At 39.1% G+C, this 22241-nt stretch overlaps 1 protein-coding gene across 4 annotated transcripts in view; it reads left to right on the top strand.

Annotated features, from left to right (window-relative positions):
• The window catches only part of ZBTB25 (zinc finger and BTB domain containing 25), a 29778-nt gene extending 7859 nt beyond the window's left edge, over positions 1–21919 (top strand). For 2 of the 4 annotated variants that reach the window (XM_017533984.2, XM_037740453.1), the window contains exons 2-3: positions 8821–9000; positions 13463–15907. In XM_017533984.2, the coding sequence (XP_017389473.2) occupies positions 8828–9000; positions 13463–14597 (1308 nt within the window). In that variant the 5' untranslated portion in view covers positions 8821–8827 and the 3' untranslated portion in view covers positions 14598–15907. Of the gene's footprint in view, positions 1–7240; positions 7387–8820; positions 9001–13462; positions 15908–19473 lie in introns of those variants that run through there. The other 2 variants (XM_017533985.2, XM_037740452.1) reach the window with 2 other exon arrangements.
• The last annotated feature ends 322 nt before the right edge of the window (positions 21920–22241 follow it).

The raw sequence follows: 22241 nt of genomic DNA, 5'->3' as shown, positions 1-22241 counted from the left end.
AAAAAAAAAAAAAAAAAAAAAAAAAAAAATAGTGTAGGGCAGTAGTTCTCAAAGTGTGGTCCAAGGATCCACTGAAGGTTTCATGGGTCAATAAGGATCTCCCTTATATGAGACCAGATTCTCAATATACTTGAACCAAAACAACATATAACAACAGACTGAATGCAGAATCAGATAAGAGAGTCCAGCTGTATCCGTTAACGCCAGATATTAAAGAGGATTGCAAATTGTAAATTAATACCACTCTTCTCACTTATTTTTGAAAAAAAAAATTTTTAGGAAAAAATAATGTGTAATGGGTTTATTATTTTAAATAAATATTTTAAAATTTAATTTTAAATATGGTAAATATTGATAAATATAATCTATATAAAAAGCTCTTCACAATCTGCAATACTTTTTTGTTGTTTTGTTTTTTGAAAGACTCTGTCACCAGGCTGGAGTGCAGTGGCACCATCTTAGCTCACTACAGCCTCTACCTCCTGGGTTCAAGTGATTCTCCTGCCTCAGCCTCCTGAGTAGCTGGGACTGCAGGCACGTGCCACCACGCCCAGCTAATTTTTTTATTTTTAGTAGAGACGAGTCTCACCATGTTGGTTAGGTTGGTGTCGATTTCTTGACCTCTTGATCTGCCCACCTTGGCCTCCCAAAGTGCTAGGATTACAGGCGTGAGCCACCACACCTGGCCCACAATCTGTAATACTTTTTAAAGAGTGTAAGTGGATCTTGAGACCACAGCTTTTTAGAACGGCTGATAAACAGTAATGGTTGAGTAGGGCTGTTCTGCCTATGGAGTAGCCATGCTTTTATTCCTTTATTTTTTATTTATTATTTTTTTAAAGAGACAGTGTCTCACTATGTTGCCCTGGAGTACAGTGGCTATTCATAGGCGTGATCCCACTATGGATCAGCACGGGAGTTTTGACCCGCTCAGTTTCCAACCTGGGCTGGTTCACCCATCCTTAGGCAACCTGGTGGTCCCCCACTCCCAGGAAGTCACCATATTAATGCCGAACTTAGTGCTGACACCCTATTGGCATAGCACACTATAGCCCAGAACTCCTGGGCTCAAGTGATCCTCCAGTCCCAGCCTCCGGAGTAGCTGGGACTACAGGCACAGGCCACCCCACTCGGCTGTTCCTTTACTTTTGTACTAAACTTGCTTTCACTTAAAAAAAAGGTAGGAGGAAGGGGTAATGGTTGAATAGCTGCTATCAGGATCATTTCCTGCAGATAACAATAAACTTGATAAAAGTTTTTTTTTTTTTTTTGAAATGGAGTTTTGCTCTCGTTGCCCAGGCTGAAGTGCAATGGCATAATCTCGGCTCACTGCAACATCCGCCTCCCAGGTTCAAGTGATTCTCCTGCCTCAGCCTCCCTTATAGCTGGGACTACAGGTATCCACCACGATGCCCGGCTAATTTTGTATTTTTAGTAGAGACGGGGTTTCTCCATGTTGGTTAGGCTGGTCTCAAACTCCCGACCTCAGGTGATCTGCCTGCTTTGGCCTCCCAAAGTGCTGGTATTACAGGCATGAGCCACCGTGCCCCAGCCAATAAAAGTTTTAAAAATTACTAGATGGCATTTGAGAATTACAGAAACTAGATTGAGGTCTGCAATTGGAAGAGGAGAACAGCAATGAGTAAGCTTCCATTTTTATGGCTTGTAGACTGGCATAAGGTCCCCGTTGGTGATATGAGGAGGTTGCTACAACTCTAGGAACAACCTGTCATCTTTCTTGAAAAGGGCACAGAGCTCACAGTGATAATGCAGCTGGAAAGTGAGGAGGGAAATCCTAGAAAGAATGTTGGAGTGGCAGAACCCCCAACAATGTTTATAAACTCTGCTTGAATTTCTTGCAAACCCCTGAACTTTACATGTGTGGAGCAGCCTCCAAACAGCACACTTAAGGCTAAAGGAGCAGAGATTTCAGCTGCTGTCCACCATAGGGGAGGCAGAACTTTAAGTCCAGCTGAGGTGATTGTCTTCAAAAACAAAAACACTGACACTCTTTGGAGGAATATTACAGAATCTAGAGTCAATTATATTAATCACAATATCTAGGCTATGACCCAGAAACTATCATCCTAATCAATGGAGACTAACCCCACAATGAGCCGAAGGTTGGATTTAGCAGAGAAGATTTAAAGTAGCTATTATGACTATCCTCAAGGATATTCAGCAAAATGAGGTTGTATTTGTGAACAAATAGGACATCTCAGCAGAGAACTAGAAACTAAAGAATGAAATGAAAATTTTACATCTGAAAATATATCTGAAACAAAAAATATTGCATAGGTTTAACAGATCAGATATGACAGATAAGTCATTGAATTTGAGGATAGATTAATAGAAATCTAATCCGGAGTAGAGAAATTATTGTATATAAAAGTTCTTTGTAAACTTCAGTCCTCTGTTTAAGTTTCAGAATTTATTACTCCAAGTTTCTTTTATATGTAAAGGGAAGAGGTGCATTTGGGTCTTCTTTTGATGTGCAGCTCCCTTAATCTCCTGTCCTGTCCTCTCCTGTCTGGGTCTAGGCTTTATACCTTGCTTCTTTTTCTTCTTTTCTTTTTTTTTTTTTTTTGGAGACAGAGCCTTGCTCCGTCATGCAGGCTGGAGTGCAATGGATCTCGGCTAACTGCAACCTCTGCCTCCTGGGTTCAAGTGATTCTTCTGCCTCAACCTTCCAAGTAGCTGGGATGACAGACTTGAGCCACTACACCTGGCTAACTTTTATATTTTGGGTAGAGACGGGGTCTCACCATGTTGTCCAGGCTGGTCTCAAACTCTTGGCCTCAAGCGGTCCCCTTGCCTCATCCTCCCAAAGTGCTGGGATGACAGGCATTGGCCACTCGCTTGGCCTAGCCTCTGGTTTCTAACATCTCCTGCAGTCAGATATTTTGCCCTTGCTGCTTTCCTGTACTGTTGTCAGAGGTCACCAGGAATCTTTTGGTCAGTACACTCGACATATTCGTAATAGGCCTCACCTCCATGTCTCTCTTCAGTATTTTGCACCATTGCCACCTCTTTTCTGCAAGGTCATTGTCTTTCCTCAATGAAGGTGTTTTTTATTTCTCCTCTTCTGTCTTATTGTGTCTTTTCTGTTTTCCAAAAATTCATTCTTAGCTTTTTCCCTCTTATTTTATTCTACTTTTTGGTCTACTTTATTATTTTCATACTTGGTTACTTCAGCCTTGTCGTTTCAGAGGCCTCTTCTCCCTCTCTGGCTCTGCTGTCTCCAGAGCCCAGTCCTGCTGCTTCTGTCTGCTGATCACTAAACATTTCTACTTAGATGTCCTGGGGTAGACAACTGGAGCTCAGGCTGTCTGAAGTGAAACCTCCCTGCTGCTTTTTTTTTTTGAGGTGGGGTCTCCTCAAAACCTCTTATCAAGCCAGTTTCTATACTTCTTCTCTGGTGTTCTGGGACTCTGCCTTTATATCAACACCTAGCATGTGGCAGTTACTCTGAAAATGATATCTGAAGGAATAGATGAATTCTTCCAGTTACCCAAGTTGGAATTCTGAGACTCACCTTTGATTTGATCTCTGTGGTGACCACATCCAATCTGTTGCCAAGTCATGTCAGTTTTGTGTCTAATGTATCTCTTGTATTCCTTCCTTCATTCCCATTGCTATTACTCTGATATCCTAGTAGGCTCCTAGACAGTCTTTTCTTTCTCCATGCCTTTTTCCTTGCTAATATTTTTTATGTGTTGCTATTAGAGCAGTCTTGACTCATGCCTAATGATGGTGATGATGATAATGCCTAGTATTTATTAAACACTATGGGCCCCACTATCTAAGTGCATTATATCATTCCATTCAAATAACTTATAAGGTAGATACTGTCAATCTATATTTTATAAGTGAAACGGAGGCCCAGAGAGTTAATTGTCTTGCCAAGACCACGCAGCTAGTAAATGGCAGAGCTAGAATTTTAAGCTGTCTGATTTTAGTTCAAGCTTTAACTACCATGCTGTTCTTCCTCCCACAGAGTAGTGTAACTGATCATGCTGTTCTTACTCAAACATCTTACAGTTATATCAAACGCCCCACTACTTTTTAGTCTTATATTCAGTATCCTTTGTGAACTGACTCCATCTCATTATTTCTGTTACTTTGTTTTTTTTTTGTTCTATGCCAAACTGAATCTATTATCTAAATATTCATACCCTTCCCAGTAATTTTATTCATTTTATTTTTTCTACCTGTTTATCTCCCTCTCATAACATGTTTTGTAACTGCTCTGTGGCACTAAATGCATTTCTTTCTTTCTTTTTTTTTTTCTTTTTTCGAAATGGATTTTTTCTCTTTTTGCTTTGGCTGGAGTGCAATGGCGCGATCTCGGCTCACCGCAACCTCCGCCTCCTGGGTTCAGGCAATTCTCCTGCCTCAGCCTCCTGAGTAGCTGGGATTACAGGCACGCACCACCATGCCCAGCTAATTTTTTGTATTTTTAGTAGAGATGGGGTTTCACCATGTTGACCAGGATGGTCTCGATCTCTTGACCTCGTGATCCACCCGCCTCGGCCTCCCAAAGTGCTGGGATTACAGGCTTGAGCCACCGCGCCCGGCCTCTTTTCTTTTTTTTTTTTTGACAGATTTCACTCTTGCTGCCCAGACTGGAATGCAATGGTGCAATCTTGGCTCACTGCAACCTCCACCTCCTGGGTTCAAGCAATTCTCCTGCCTAACCTCCTGAGTAGCTGGGATTACAGGCATGCACCACCATGCCGGCTAATTCTGTATTTTTAGTAGAGACAGGGTTTCTCCATGTTAGTCAGGCTGGTCTCAAATTCCTAACCTCAGGTGACCTGCCTGCCTCAGCCTCCCAAAGTGCTGGGATTACAGGCGTGAGCCACCACACCAGCCTTATTTCATGTTATAATTATAGTTTGATGTTTTATCTTTCTTTTGAGCCTGTAATCTTGAGTGCAGCATCGGTAATTTTTTTCTGTCTCCATGCCTTGTACAATGCATGCTTTTACATGTTTTTTCTTTATTAAATTTCTCTTCAAAAATATCTGTTGAATAAGTGAAAAATTTAACTGTTACCCATAGACCATTAACCATAAGATTCCTGTATTGATGGCTTATTAGTGTGCTACGTCTCATTTCTCTATGATTCAGTAGTTCGTTACACTATATAGTAGGAAGAACTTGTGACAATGTTTGTGATCTGAGGGTTTGGGTTTTTTTTTGAGACAATGTGTAAGGCTAGTTTAAGATACTTCAGTTTGAACCATTTTATTGAATCTAAGACACATTTTTCACATGCTGAAATTGTCAGTATAGATTTTTATTTTGTTAGGCCGGGCGTGGTAGTTCATGCCTGTAATCCCAGCACTTTGGGAGGCTCAGGCAGGTGGATCACTCAAGGTCAGGTGTTTGAGACCAGTCTGGCCAACCAACATGGTGAAACCCCATCTCTGCTAAAAATACAAAAATTAGCCGAGTGTGGTGGCTTGTTCCTCTAATCCCAGCTACTTGGGAAGGTGAGGCAGGAGGATCACTTGAACCCAGGAAGCAGAGGTTGCAGTGAGCCAAGATTATACCACTGCACTCCAGCCTGGGCCACAGAGCAAGACGCCTTCTCAAAAAAAAAAAAAAAAAAATTATTTTGTTTTTTAAATCTTCCTGTAAATTCATGGTGTCATAGAATCAGGGAAATTTGTGAGTACAAATAAGTAGTGACTTGGTTAAATGGCCTCTTGGAACAATATTCATAATTTGGATTTTTGTTTATATTCTAAGAGTATAGGCTCAAGTCTCTGTAGCTTCTGTCATCTTATTTTATATTGTATTGCTGCTGAACGGCTTTTAAAAAATGAGATAAGAGGTAAGAGTTTTGCTATTTTTTTAATTGGGGGAGGAATGGGGAAACTTAGGTTTAAGTGGGATTTACTAGTAATGCATCAATGTAGAATTAAAAGGATCAAGTTGCAGGATTTCTAAAGTATAATATTATTTATGTAAAATTTTAAAACATGCTACCTTGTTAAAGGCTACATACTTATTCAGAAAGAATGTGGTTACATAAAAGAGAGTCATAAACACTGTATTCAGGATCCTGGTTGCTTTTGGAAGCAAGGTGTGTAGAGGGATAGAATGAGGGAGAGATGCCAAGAGGCTTTGTATTGTTTATGTTCTGGGCTGAGTAGTAGATGGGTGGGTGGGTCTTTGTTACATTGTTCTCTGTAACTCCTTGTCTATCTGAAATATTTTATAATTTTGTAAAATGAGGGGGAAAGGATACAGGTGGATATGTATTTGTATTAAATGTCATCTTAAAAGTTTGTGGTTTTAAGTTCAAACCACAGAGTTTCCCACTCACCTTGACTCTCCTTACTTTCCCTCCCAAAAGTGAACATTTTACTGGTTTCTTTTAACCTTTCCAGAGATGTGTACATAAACAAGAATATGTATAAATTTTTCTCCCACCTTTAAAAACTGAAGTAAATGCTCCACTCCTTTTACATAAATAGTTGTCTTCTTTATATAGTTTTACACTATTCTTTTTTAGCTTAATAAGATAACTTGGAGGCCGGGCATGGTGGCTCACCCCTGTAATCCCAGCAGGTGGATCACCTGAGGTCAGGAATTTGCGACCAGCCTGGCCAACATGGTGAAACCCCATCTCTACTAAAAATACAAAAATTAGCTGAGCGTGGTGGCAGATGCCTGTAATCCCAGCTCCTTGGGAGGCTGAGGCAGAAGAATCGCTTGAACCTGGGAGGCAGAGGTTGCAGTGATCTGAGATCGAACCATTGCATTCCAGCCTGGGCAACAAGAACAAAACTCTGTCTCAATAGTAATAATAATAATAATAATAAAACTTGGAGATTATTCCATATCAGTACATTAAATATGTAGTTTTAACAGATTCTGCTTTTTTTTTTTTTTTTTTTTGAGACAGGGTCTCGCTTTGCCTCTCAGGCTGAGGTGCAGTGGCATGATCATGGCTCACTGTAGCCTCCACCTTCTCAGCTCAGGCTATCCTGCTGCTTCAGCTATCCAAGTAGCTGGAACTAAGGCACGCACCACCATTCCTGGCTAATTTTTGACATGTAGAAAGCACTATAAGATGTTAGCTATTTTAATTTTATTACCGATCACTTAGCTTTCTGCTCCCCAAGCCACTGCCAATTTCCAGGTAGCTAACCCCACATTCCACCCTGACGTCCATAATAGACCCTGGTCTGTCTGGCTAGTGTGGAAACCTCATTTTCCTTTTCAGTGTCTGCTCTTTCAAAGGATGTTCTCCTGGCCATCCAGTGATGCCCTTTATACATCCAGTGATGCCTTCTGCCTAAAGTATCAGGCTTCTCTGCACAGCTAGGGTAGAGAAGATGATGTACAGTCTCACATCTGCCTGAAACTAGGGCACTTCTGAATGTCTTTGCTGCTTATACTCAGCTTCTTGGTCAGAATTCTACATATTGTTTCTTGTATAGGCTTTCCCCTCCAGTTGTTCCACCTTACCTTCTACTTTGGGAACCTACATGCTAATATGTGTCTGAATCCAGTTGAGATCGGGGTTTAAGTTCTTTCTTTTTCCTTCTTTTCTTTCTTTTTTTCCCTTTCCCTCTTTTTATTGAGACGGTGTCACTGTTGCCCAGGGCTGGAGTGCAGTGGTGTGATCACAGCTCACTGCAGCCTCGACCTCCCAGGCTTAAGTGATCCTCCCACCCCAGGCCCCCAAGTAGCTGGGAGTACAGGTGCATACTACCAAACCCAGGTAATAGTTTTATTTTTTGTGGAGATGAGGTTTCACTGTATTGCTCAGGCTGGTCTCGAATGCCTGGGCTCAAGCACCCCTCCCACCTCATCCTCCCAAAGTGCTGGGATTACTGGCATGAGCCACTGCGCCCAGCTTAAGTTCTTTCTCATGAGGCTTTTGGGCCACAAGTTAATTGGGAATGTGGCTTGACATTATTTTAAGGGTTCCTTAGCTACTGTTACTGATAGGTCGCCCAAACATTTGATGATAATTGGGAGGCCAGTATCCCCTGAGCACCAGAGGATCCCTGAGGAGCAGTGACATCTCTGCCCAACCAGGATACCCTGTTATGTTATTAACATTTATAGCTAACATCTGCATAGCAGTTTCCATTACAACATGATTTTCACATAAGTTATGTCGTTTCAGTATCTCATTTTCATTTTTCTTATGAGAAAACAAGATTAGAAACATTGTGTTCACTTAAATGGAAAAGGACAAGTCTGTCTTCATGTGTCGCTCATATCAAGCAATCTTCTTACCAGATTAAAAAAGATCATATTGTATGGTTCAGCAGAGTTATATCAGTTGTCATAATGGAGGAATTTAGTGTTAGCCATGTCTGCAGTGAAATTAAAAGCATTGAAAACTTGAGTAATTTCATTTAAATTTAGGTCTCCTTACTACTCTGTCAGTTTGTGTGAACTATATACAATTTTGTATTAATAAAAAATATATGTGTAAGCCTGACGTGGTGGCTCACACCTGTAATCCCAGCACTTTGGGAGGCTGAGGCGGGCCTATCATGAGGTCAGGAGATCGAGACCATTCTGGCCAACATGGTGAAACCCTGTCTCTACTGAAAATACAAAAATTAGCTGAGGGTGGTGGTATGTGCCTATAATCACAGCTGCTTGGGAAGCTGAGGCAGGAGAATCGCTTGAACCAGGGAGTTAGAGGTTGCAGTGAGCCGAAATCGCCCCACTGCACACCAGCCTGGCAACAGAGTGAGACTCTGTCTCAAAATATGTGTGTGTGTGTGTGTGTGTGTGTGTGTACATACACCTATCTTTATAAATTTGTTTTCCTTTTTTTAGAACCACAATGGACACTGCCAGCCATAGCCTTGTTCTTCTGCAGCAGCTGAACATGCAGCGAGAATTTGGTTTTTTGTGTGATTGCACAGTTGCAATTGGAGATGTTTACTTCAAGGCTCACAGAGCAGTACTTGCTGCTTTTTCTAACTATTTCAAGATGATATTTATTCACCAAACAAGGTAAGGATGTGTTTTTGTAAGTAAGAATTTTTAATATTGTAATTTATATAAGCTTCATTATAATATCATTTTGGAATCCTTTGTTATGGAGTCACCCTAAGAAGCAAAATAATAATAATTTTTTATACGTCAGTAATTAAACTCAGTGTGTAGGATCTGTAGTGGAAAATAATGAAAATAAGAATATTTATTGAAGGCTTATCCCATACCCAAGCACTAAGTATTTGCCCTATAATGTAAATTCTACTGTTATCCCTAATTTAGGGAAAAGAAAACTGAGACTGAGTTAAGTAACTTGCCCATCCAGAATTATATAGCTAATAAGTTAGACTCAGATGCAAAGTTGTCTGAAGCTATGTCTATGCTTTTAGTCACTGTTGTTAATTTTTATTTCATATAACACTTTCTTTATTATTTATTTACTTATTTGAGATGGAGTCTAGCTCTGTTGCCCAGCCTGGAGTGCAGTGGCACGATCTTGGCACACTCCAACCTTGACCATCTGGGTTCAAGCAGTTCTGCCTCAGCCTCCCGAGTAGCTGGGACTATAGGTGTGCGCCACCACACCTGGCTAAATTTTGTATTTTTTATAGAGACTGGGTTTCTCTATGTTGGCCAGGCTGATCTCAAACTCCTGACCTCAGGTGATCTGCCTGCCTCGGCCTTCCAAATTGCTGGAATTATCGGCGTGAGCCACCGCACCCTGCCTCATATAACACTTCCATAGCAAAGTTTCAGTATCATAATTCTGCCTGTCATATGGTCAGTATTACAGTTCAAGGGTCATTTGTTTCAAATATTTTTTCAAAATTATTTTGCTTTTTCAAATTTGGGTTACTTCAATGTATTAGGTATGTAGGGAGGGAGAAGGAAAGTGGTATTCAGATTCGAACCTTTTGGTAGAGTAGTTTTAGTCCATCCTAGAATGAAAGTGACAGAACACTTTATGTTTTTTTAAAGAACCTTACTTGAAATACTTAGGAGTCCAGCCTCAGTTATACATTTTAATTGTTAATTCATTCAAATATTTATTGAATAGGTTATTCAATATGTCAGGCACTGTGCTATGCCTCAGTGTACTAATCCACTCTTATGCTACTATAAGGACATACTTGAAACTGGGGTTTTGTTTGTTTGTTTGTTTGAGACTGAGTTTCACTCCATCGCCCATGCTGGAGTGCAATGGCATGATTTCGCCTCATTGCACCCTCCAACTCCTGGGTTCAAATGATTCTCATGCCTCAGCCTCTCAAATAGCTGGGATTACAAGTATGCACCATCACACCCAGCCAATTTTTGTATTTTTAGTAGAGACGGGGTTTCACCATGTTGCCCAGGCTGGTTTTGAACTCCTGACCTCAGGTGATCCACCTGCTTCAGCCTCCCAAAGTGCTGGAATTGCAGGCATGAGCCATTGTACCTGGCTCGAGACTGGGTAGTTTATAAAGGAAAGGGATTTAATTGACTCACAATTCCTCAGGGATGGGGAGGCCTCAGGAAACTTATAATCATGGCAGAAAGGGAAGCAAACACTTTCTTCTTCACATGGCGACAGGAAGGAGAAGAATAAGAGCCAAGTGAAGGGGGAAGCCCCTTATAAAACCATCACATCTCATGAGAACTTACTATCATGAGAATAGCATGGGGGAGCCACCCCCATAGTTCAATTACTTCACATCAGGTCCCTCCCACCACGTGAGGGGATTATGGGAATTACAATTCAAGATGAAATTTGGGTGAAGACACAGCCAAACTATATCACCCAGTAACAGGTAAATTATAATCTCTGCCTTTGAGTAATTCATAGTCTGATAGTTAATGCATGTAAAACAAATAATTGTGCTGTAATTGACCCTCTTGTGCCTCCATTTCCTTATCTATAAAATGCTAGAATTGTATATTCACCCCATGGGTACTAAGAAAATTAAATGGATTAATAATATTAAAATGCTTAGAATAAAGTTTTGCGCTGTTAGCTACTTTTGCTATTAATAGTACCTTAAGTGTGTCATAGAAGCATATACAAGGTAAAGTAAGGTTTCAGTAGCCCTATTTTGAGAAGGTTGGAACAGTCTTTACAGAGACCCTGGATTTTGAAGAATAAGGAGTTTTTCAGATGTTGTAGAAGAATGCAGGAATGTGCATCACAGGCAGAAGGAAAAAATGGCATGAAAACATATAGAGATTTGTGAACCAGGCCAGCACATTCAGACAACAGAATAGATCAGAATGATTGGAATATGTGGCACAAAGGGGAGAGGAGATTGGAATGGGGACAAGTAACGGGCAACCGTTTCTGCCAAATGAAGGAATTTCTTATCTGACCTACGTGTTAATTGTAGAATTGTAGATTACCTTCACTGTATTAGAAATGCCACCTTCAGATCAGTCTCCTGAGAGCTGTAAGTTGATTCAGCTCTCAATGCACAGGCACAATGCTAAACTGAACCCAGGTGATAGAAAGGTAGGCCTGCTATGTAGTATCTCTGTATAGAGCAACAAAAAATCATGTTATTAGAACTCTGAACTGATATTTTTTAAAACCGTGCTACAAACCACGTAAGTGGATAGGTTAGAACTAAGAGTGGAACCCAATAGAAGTCCTGAGATCTCAGGACCAAAGCAATGGATTGCCAGCGTACTGCCACCCAGGGCAATCTGATGCTCTCACATAAACTTCTGCTTCAGGGAAGGTAAGTCCATTCACTGATTTCACTGTTACTTGATAGCAACACTTCCTTCAGGTTGTCTCGATTCTAATTTTGCAGGGATGTGTCTGATTTCATATACTTATTTCCATCTATTTCCTGAATTATAGATTCACATGTAGAAATTGAGTTTGGATTATTTTTAAGCTTTTCAAAATTATACCTGTGTTCATTTGTGATGTATTTATTTATTTTTATTTTTAATTATTTGAGGCAGGGTCTGGCTCTGTTGTCCAGGCTGGAGTGCAGTAACACAGTCCTGGCTCACTGCAACCTCTGCAGTGACTCAAGTGTTCCTTCCACCTCAGCCTCCCGAGTAGCTGGGACAATAGGTGCATGTCACCACACCTGGCTAATTTTTTTTTTGTTTGTTACAAAAGCTATGTTGCCCAGGCTGATCTTGAACTCCTGAACTCAAGTGATCCACCTGGCTCAGCCTCCCAAAGTGCTGGAATTATAGGCATGAGCCACCATGCCCGGCCCCTCACTTATGATTTAAAGGACGCATATATGAATATATTTTGGAAGCCAAAGTAAGATTAGCATTATTTAGAATTTAAGTATTATCAATTTCAATAGATTTTTTTTTTTTTTTTTTTTTGAGACAGTCTCTTTCTGTTGCCTAGGCTAGAATGCAGTGGCATGATCTCATCTCACTGCAACTTTCACCCACAGGTTCAAGCAATTGTCCTGCCTCAACCTCCCTAGTAGCTAGGACTACAGGCATACACCACCACACCTGGCTAATTTTTTGTAGTTCTAGTAGAGACGGGGTTTCACCATGTTGGCCAGGCTCATCTTGAACTAGTGACCTCAGATTATCTGCCTGCCTCGGCCTCCCAAAGTTCTGGGATCACAGGACTGAGCTACTATACCTGGCCAATTTCAGTAGATTCTTTCAAAAGTTTTTAAGTATTTTTATTGTGGCTATAAACGTGTAAAATTTGCCATTTTAACCATTTTTAATTATACAATGCAATAGTGGTAATCATATTCACAATATTGTACAACCATTACCACTATTTTCAAAACTTTTTCATCACCCCAAACAGAAACTTTGTACCCATTAAGCAATAACTCCCCATCTCATTCTCTCAATCCCCAGAAACCACTAATCTACTTTCTATCTCTATGAATTTGCCTATTCTAGATATTTTATACAATACTCGTCCTTTTGTGTCTGGCATATTTTACTTTCATGATATTTTGGGGGTTCTCCATGTTGTAGCAGATATCAGAATAATATTCCATTGTATGTATAAGCCATCTTATATTTATCCACTCACTTTTGGTGGACACTAGGTTCTTGCTACCTTTGGCTACTCTGAGTAATGTTGCAGTGAACATTGGCATACAGGTATCTGTTTGAGTCCTTGTTTTTAGTTCTTTTGATTGTTTACTCGATAGACTGTTAAATTCCTTAAGAGGGTACCTATTTTATTCATCAGTTTTCTACCCTTGGCATCTAGTATAGTAAATATCACTTAGGAGTCACTCAATTAACGTTGAACTAATCAGAATATATGTCTTTGTTTCCTAACTTTTAAGCAAAAGATTGAATACATGAAGACTTTTTGCTAGGCCATAAAATGGGTATAAAATGAATTTAAGCATTTGTTGCCATGTTTATTAAGGCAGATTGCTAAGTTCAAACTTCTTAGGAAGAAATTGCTTTAGTCTCAGGCTATACTGTTAACAAAAAGGCCAACTAGCTTGTGTTTCATTTCGTGTGGATTTGTTTTTGTTTTTAACAGTGAATGCATAAAAATACAACCAACTGACATCCAACCTGACATATTCAGCTATTTGTTGCACATTATGTACACGGGGAAAGGGCCAAAACAGATTGTGGATCATAGTCGTTTGGAGGAAGGGATTCGATTTCTTCATGCCGACTACCTTTCTCACATTGCAACTGAAATGAATCAAGTGTTCTCACCAGAGCCTGTGCAGTCCTCAAATTTATATGGCATTCAGATCTCAACAACCCAAAAAACAGTGGTCAAACAAGGACTGGAGGTCAAAGAAGCTCCTTCTAGTAACAGTGGAAACAGAGCTGCTGTCCAGGGTGACCACCCCCAGTTGCAGCTGTCTCTTGCTATTGGTCTGGATGATGGCACTGCAGACCAGCAGAGGGCCCATCCTGCCACCCAGGCCCTGGAGGAGCACCAGAAGCCCCCAGTTTCCATCAAGCAGGAGAGATGTGACCCAGAATCTGTGATGTCCCAGAGCCACCCCTCACCCTCATCAGAGGTGACAGGCCCCACTTTTACTGAAACCAGTATCAGAATACACTTATGCCATTACTGTGGGGAACGTTTTGATTCCCGTAGTAACCTAAGGCAACATCTCCATACACATGTATCTGGATCCCTGCCATTTGGTGTCCCTGCTTCCATTCTGGAAAGTAATGACCTTGGTGAAGTGCATCCCCTTAATGAAAACAGCGAGGCTCTGGAATGTCGCAGGCTCAGCTCCTTCATTGTTAAGGAGAATGAACAGCAGCCTGACCACTCCAACCGGGGTACCACAGAGCCTTTGCAGATCAGTCAAGTATCTTTGATCTCCAAAGACACAGAGCCAGTAGAATTAAACTGTAATTTTTCTTTTTCAAGGAAAAGAAAAATCAGCTGTTCCATCTGTGGTCATAAATTCCCTCGAAAGAGCCAATTGTTGGAACACATGTATACACACAAAGGTAAATCTTACAGATATAACCGATGCCAAAGGTTTGGTAATGCACTGGCCCAGAGATTTCAGCCACATTGTGACAACTGGTCTGATGTCTCCCTGAAAAGTTCTCGCTTGTCACAAGAACACTTAGACTTGCCTTGTGCCTTAGAGTCGGAGCTTACACAAGAAAATGTGGATACTATCCTAGTTGAGTAGCAGCTTCTCTTTCAGAATTGTTAGACCAATTCTGAAAAAAAAATTGCATGGCATTTTTTATTCATAAATTATTTTCCCCTCAGTTCCATTGACTTTTTTTCTTCACAGCTTATCCATAGTTTTAAGGTTGTATATATTAGGTCTTCTCATAAGACTTAATATGTGGCTATTAAAATGTAACCTTCAATTAGTACTATGAACTTTTCACAAATGAAATCACAATTTAGAAATCAGAAGTCAATGTGGAAATATGGAAACTTTAAATAGGTATTTATAGAATTTCCAAGTTTAGTCATAGAATCAGTAAAATCAAATTGAATATAAAGTAAATGAAATCTGTTCTAAAGCATTTTCTGAACTATCACTTTTGCTTACATTTCACATGAATTCACTCCTACAAGGATTATTTTTAAATACTTTCTTCCATATAGGAAATTAATAGTTATTTTAATGCATAACTATATGTTATACATATGTTATAATGTATAAAAATTTATTTTAAGATATACCAAATCATGAGTAGTTTTATTTTTTACTACTAGCTCTACAACATCTTACCTACATGGCTTCTCTTTACTTTTTAACATTGAGTATACCTCATTTTTAGTAAAAAATAGTTAAAAGGGAGAAGAGTCAGAAAGACATTAAAAAATCTTTAAGAAATAATAAGATATGTACACATAGAAAAATAAACATGCAGAGACAGAGACTCCGCTAGAACTGCATTCACTAAAAACCCCAGGGTTATTACCTTGGTCCAGAGTATTTTCTTAGACACCTTAAAAAGACCAGAGGTTTACATGAGTTGAAAGAGAAAGATGATAAAATACAAATCATCTTTCTACCCTCAGTGTCAGCGGACTTTTTGGGCTGCCTGGGTTGATATTAATTTTCTAAAAATCACTTGAAAAAGTAACTTTTTGGTGGCACAGTTTTTACTTTTTTTCTGATCCATAAAACCAGCAAAGTAGATACATTCAATGGTCTGTAACTACATTTAAAATCCATGATGGTAGCTTTCCCTGTATAAATTAACTTAACTCTCTTTTATAATGGTGACACTTACAAAGCTAAAACCCCAGGAAAATTAAAGTTGATGGAATAAATTACAGATTCTCCTGCTCTGTGCACCTGGGAAATAGCTGGTTAAGCTTCGCCACAAACGAAAGATCTGCGATGTTTAAATTTCAAATACTGCACAGTCAAGGATAATAAAACAGACTCATTTTTGCCCTCTTGTTGAATTCTAAGCTTCACAGGCATTTGAATACATCTAAAAAAATTGGTTTGTGAGCCTTAGAATTTAACCATGAACAAAACTCTTGAGCTTCCTCCAGACTGAACACTTTCAAGGACATTTCCTGACACATTCAGCAACATCAGTGTTCAACCAGGAGGGCGCGCAAAGAATAATCCAGCTAATTCTAAGGACACAAAGGTTTTTTCTAGGTAAACAGTAGTTCAGGTAAATTACAAAGTGATAAATTTTTCTTGAAGACTGAATGAGGAAAACTACTGGGTATTATGTAAGGCAGTTGAGTTTCTGCCTTAGACAAGTGAGTAAAGGCGCATATTGTCAAGTCTGATGTGTGTTGAGAGCAAATCTAACTGTTGATATGATTAATTGTATTGGGAGTAATTAAAACAAATGTATTGTTCTTTGAGGTCAGAACTTTATCTAATTTTAAACTTTTTTCTACCAATTCATTTAAGCAACTATTCAAATTTGTACTGCCCTCAAAGATGTCATCTCATTGGCAGAACACAAATATTAACATGGATTTTATGTATTTTAGGCTAGTTAGGACCTATTTCCTAGCCTTCATCAGTGAAAATTTTATTGTGCTTATTAAGTTAATTTTTCTCCTCTATATTCTTCCCTATTTGCCCACTCATTATTCTTTGACACAGGAAATCCTTGTATAGCTAAAAAGTGGAGGTAGAGTTGTATGTGGATGGTGAGATTAGACAGTGCTTTAGGGCAGAGTTTGGAGAAATGATAAGAGTTTGCTGGCAGCTGATTGGCCATGATAGACAACACTGACTTAAAGCAGAAATATATCTGTTGAGAATTCAGAAAATAGGGATGAACTGTATTTCTATTCTTATAGTTCCTTTTAATATTAGAAATTCAAAGCAAATGTTCTGTCCTTGGTCCTTATAACATTCATTCTGTTTAGGAAGTGGGAAAATATCAACTTCATTTTATAGAAAAAAATCCCAAAAGCTGAATTCCAGAAATGCAATGAATAGTGGTATGGGACTGACCCCAGTTTTATTGTGGTTGTTTTCATTTATTCTGCAGGTTTTTTTTTTTTTTTTTTTTTTTTTTTTTTTTTTTTTGGTGGAGTCTTACTCTTTTGCTCAGGCTAGAGTGTAGTGGCGTGGTCTGGGCTCACTGAGGCATTTTTTAAAGTAACTGTCATATGACTAACACTGTGCCCTATTCGTTTTTAAAGACATGATTGCTTACTGAGAAAATTTCCTTTGGCCGGGCGCGGTGGCTCAAGCCTGTAATCCCAGCACTTAGGGAGGCCGAGGCGGGTGGATCACGAGGTCAAGAGATCGAGACCATCCTGGTCAACATGGTGAAACCCCGTCTCTACTAAAAATACAAAAAATTAGCTGGGCATGGTGGTGCGTGCCTGTAATCCCAGCTACTCAGGAGGCTGAGGCAGGAGAATTGCCTGAACCCAGGAGGCGGAGGTTGCGGTGAGCCGAGATCGAGCCATTGCACTCCAGCCTGGGTAACATGAGTGAAAACTCCGACTCAAAAAAAAAAAAAAAAAAAAAAAAAAAAAAAAAAGAAAATTTCCTTTGTATTTTAAAAGTTCTTCCAGCTAAAACCTTTGTTTTTGACTACATCTCCACAAAATGGAGCTATACTGTTAGCCAGCATCCTAATAATATAGTGCAGTTTGCATAATGATTACCAAGCTTGAAACTGGAAATGCCATATGCACTTTCCTCTCTGTATCAGGCAGATACTAAACAGACTTTTCCCCTTGAGTCAGCTTAAAAATTTTTCCTTCTTTCGAAATCTCACACACAGTTGTTTTCTGGAGAAAAATAGAGACTGTTTTAGTATTTGTTCTTATTAGTATATCATTAGAACTCAGCATAGCCTGCCTTATACAAAAATCAAAATTTTTTTATTTATAACTCTTCAGATTGTCACTTCTTGCTCTTTCTGATTTCCCATCTGTAAAGTGAGTATAAGCAATACCTACCTCACAGGGTTGTTGTGAGGATTTATATTAAACATGTTCTCTTAGTATTATTGATTAAAACCAACCATCATATAAGCTACATTTATTCTGTAGCTAGACCTATTAACTTTAATATTTCAGCCTATAAATTCTAGAACATCTCAGAAGCAGTAATGTACTAATATTCAATAATTGACAAACTGTTACTGTTATTTTTTACAAATAACTCTAGAAACAATAGTGTTGCTAGAATTCCTGTTCTACTGTGATTTAATCATCACTGTTTCTCTTTGGCCTTCAGTAAAGAGGATATTAGTTCTTTGGCATTATTGGGAATAAAACTTCATCAATTTCAGCCGTATTGAAACTTCCTTCCAAATATATTGTTTACATAAAGGAAAAGGAACAAAAACAATAAAGAAATATCATATTTATCTATTTGATGTAGGTGATCTAAATAGTAGATGAGGACAGGAAATGGTGTGAAGGTAATAACATAGTATTATTAGAAAAATTGGTCAGGCATGGTGGCTCACACCTGTAATCCCAGCACTTTGGGAGGCCGAAGGCGGGTGGATCACTTGAGGTCAGTTTGAGACCAGCCTGACAAACATGGTGAAACCCCATCTCTACTAAAAACACAAAAAATTAGCTGGGCGTGGTGGCACGCGCCTGTAATCCCACCAATTCGGGAAGCTGAGGCAGGAGAATCGCTTTAACCTGGGAGGCAGAGGTTTTAGTGAGCTGAGATCACAACATTGTGCTCCAGCCTGGGCTACAGAGCAAAACTCTCTCTCAAGGAAAAAAAAATAAAGTCATCACTGAAAACTGAAGGAAATACATATTAAGCATGGAAAAAGATAGTCTGAAAAATGTATAATTCCATTAAAGTTTATTTGTATAGACACATTCTTGATGTTGTGACTCAGATACTTGATAAGTGTCATTTTTTATAGTAATTGATATAAAAATGGGCCATGCAAAGAATTTTCATAATGTGATTTGTCTTTATATGTTTTGAACTACATGTAGATCTGTGGCACCTAAATTATTAATTTTTAAATTCTTAAGAGTAAAGTCTGTAAATTATTATTCTCTGCTGTACTTCTGTGTTTGTATGGTTGGACCTTTTAAAAACTGGTGAGGTTACACAATCCCAACCCTGGATGTCTTAAATACAAGGAATTACAAACTTTGATTTTTTTCTTGAAGACCTGTAAGAATTCATTGTGCTTCAGTATGTATCTGTACTGCACTTGATTAATTAGTAAGTATTGCTCTGGTGCAATTGATATTATCTGTCATCAACTCCTCTGTTGTGTACTAAATAAAGTCATTTAGTCAGAATGGATCAAATATAAACTTACACTTTAAACTTCGATTACAAAAACTTGTTCAATAAAAAAGACCCACTGAAAAATCTTCAAAGTACATGTAACACATAGTAAATACAGGAGACCAAAATCAATAATACATTGTGTGGCTAAACTCTTCCACCTAATGTACTGTCAATTTGCTTCAGAAACATTCTTTTAGAAAGTTGTGTATCCTCTAGTTGGAATGGAAACAATGGATTTCATGTATTTTATCAAGATGAATAAATTAATGTGACTTAATCAAAAACAAGTTTATTAGCTCAGCTTATAGAATGTGTTCTTATTTTACAGCAGTATCTGCCATGTTGTGTTCCTAGTGTTGAGGTAAGTAGTCTTTGTACTGGATAACATTTTGGAGGTGTGATGTAAAAATGCATTCATGGGCCTAATACCAACAATAATCTGTGTTAATATTAATCAAATGCTTTCCAACTGCCGTCTCTGGAAAGAAAGATAGTATCTCATCATTTCCCAGAAGTTTCTTGCTTTGCTTCTTTCTTCTCTGTTTACAGTCTACTGTATCTCCTTTTGCCCATGTTCTACAATAGTAGTTCTCAACCAAAGCATATTATTCAGGATTCTCCAGAAAAAGAAAGAAACAAGGCTGAGTGTGGTGGTTTATGCTTGTAATCCCAGCAATTTGGGAGGCCACAATGGGTGGATCACCTGAGGTCACGAGTTCAAGACCAGCCTGACCAACATGGTGAAATCCTGTCTCTAAATAAAATAAATTTAAAAAGAAAGAAACAACAGGTAGAATTGAGAGAAAGAGATTGATTGCTTGATTATAAGGAATTGGTTCATGCAGTTATGGAGGCTGAGAAGTCCCAAGATCTGCAGTTGGCAAGCTGAGAGCCAGGGGAGTCAGTGATGTTCCAGTCTGAGTTTGAAGACTTGAGAACGAGGAGAGCTTAGGGCATAAATTCCAGTCCAAAAGCTGGCAGGCTTGAAACTCCAGAAGAGCTGATGTTTCCGTTTGGGTCCAAAGTGAGGGAAAGACTGATAATTGGAGCTCATGCAGTCAGGCCAGAGGTCTCTTTTTAAATTCTATTCTATTCTGGCCTTCAACTGAATGAATGAGAGCCACCCACATCAGGGAGAGTGATCTTGTTTACTCAGTCTACTGATTGAGATTTTATCTCCATCCAGAACACCCTCACAGACACACCCAGAATAGTATTTGACTATTGGGGCACCCCATGGCCTAGTTATTTGGACACATAAAATTCACCATTACACAGGGCTATCCTCCTCCCCCACCCCCACCCCCACTGCCATAGAGACATTTGACAATCTGGAGATGTTTTTGGTTGTCACAGTTGGGTGGGCGATGACGGAGGCTGCTGCAGGCATCTAGTAGGTGGAGGCCAGGGATGTTGCTAAACATCTCAGTGCAGAGGACAGCCCCCCACAATACAGAATAGGTACCTCAAAAGGTCAGTAGAGCTGAGGTTGACCAACCCTTCTAAGACTAAGACCCTAAAGTAAGTTTTGTGATGGTTGTCAGGAATTAAAGAATACAAAGAAACCTAATTGGGGGATTTCTATCTTAGTCATGTTAAGAGTAAGAATTGGAGTATGAGATGTGTTCAGAATTAAATTCTTTTTTGTATTATTTTTGATCCCAGCTTTTAAAAGATAAAAATGTGATTAGAAAAAAGATTAAAAGTATGATTATTAAAAATCAGGGATGTATTAATCAGCAAGACAGTTTTAAATCTATTCATATAATGTTTGAACTAAATAATTGTGTCTCCAAAGAGGTCTCTTCATGAAGTTGAGATAGTAGGTTATAATTTGTGTAATTTTAAATCTGGCCAAAAGGTGGCATCAGTGAAACTTTAAAAAATGTTCATTATACTTGAATTCAGCCTTACTATTAATAGTTAAGTATTATTTAGGGCTTAGCTACTTTTGGATCATGGTTTTTAGAGTCAAGGCTAATGAGAATTTTTTAAAAATTTTCATAGGGCACTGCAATATCTTGATACTCCTCTTTAATCGAGATGCCTCTGATTTACATGTACATATATCACCAGATAACTTTTTAAAATATCACATCATTGTGATATATTGAACATTTCTGAAGATTTTTCCAAGTCATTAATAGTGAGGCCTTGGGATTTGGGCTCTTCTAATCAGGCATCACACTCAGTTTTTGGTGTTCTGCCTGGTCAAGAAATAGATTAAAGGGCATTTGAGTAAATACGCTCCCTTGCTTGTTTCTTGCCTTTTGTTCTTTTTTTTTAACATCCACAATCTATGAGGTAGGCCAGTATGTTACTTACTGAAATTTACTGTCTTTTCCAACTATGGTTCAACAACTGACTTTCTTCTTTTACACTTTCCAACCCATTCCATTCTGAATAAGTTAAGAGTTTTCTTACCTTCAACTATTCTCACCTTCCAATACTGAGTGAATATAGTCTGCCTCCCCGCTCATTTCTGATTACAATATTGTCACAACCTAGGACTTTGTACCTAACTACCAATTGCTTTTCCTAAGTTTATTTTACAACTGATGAGCCAACTTGGAAAATGAGCCCACTCTCCCTCCGATACATTCTTTTCCACTGTTTCTACAATTTTGAAACTTTTTTCATTGAAACAATTTGGTGATACTGTATCAAAATAATAGAAATAAAGTATTAGGGCCCTGCAAGGTGGCTCATGACTGTAATCTCAGCACCTTGGGAGGTCAAGGCAAGTGGATCACCTGAGGTCAGGAGTTCGAGACCATCCAACCTGATCAACATGATGAAACCCCATCTCTACTAAAAATACAAAAATTAGCCAGGTGTAATGGTGCATGCCTGTAGTCCCAGCTACTTGGGAGGCTGAGGCAGGAGAATCACTTGAAGCTGGGATCCGGAGGTTGCAGTGAGCCAAGATCACGCTATTGCACTCCAGCCTGGGCAACAAGAGTGAAACTCTGTCTTGGCTTGAACCCGGGAGGAGGAGATTGCAGTGAGCCGAGCTTGCGCCACTAAACCAGCCTGGTGCCTGGTGACAGAGCGATACTGTCTCAAAAAAAAAAAAGACAATATTAAGCTACTGGA

Source organism: Cebus imitator, unplaced genomic scaffold, assembly GCF_001604975.1.
Source record: "Cebus imitator isolate Cc_AM_T3 unplaced genomic scaffold, Cebus_imitator-1.0 Scaffold83, whole genome shotgun sequence".
NCBI lineage: Eukaryota > Metazoa > Chordata > Mammalia > Primates > Cebidae > Cebus > Cebus imitator.
Note: the sequence above shows the minus strand (reverse complement) of the source record. Positions and strands in the feature narration are given on the sequence as shown.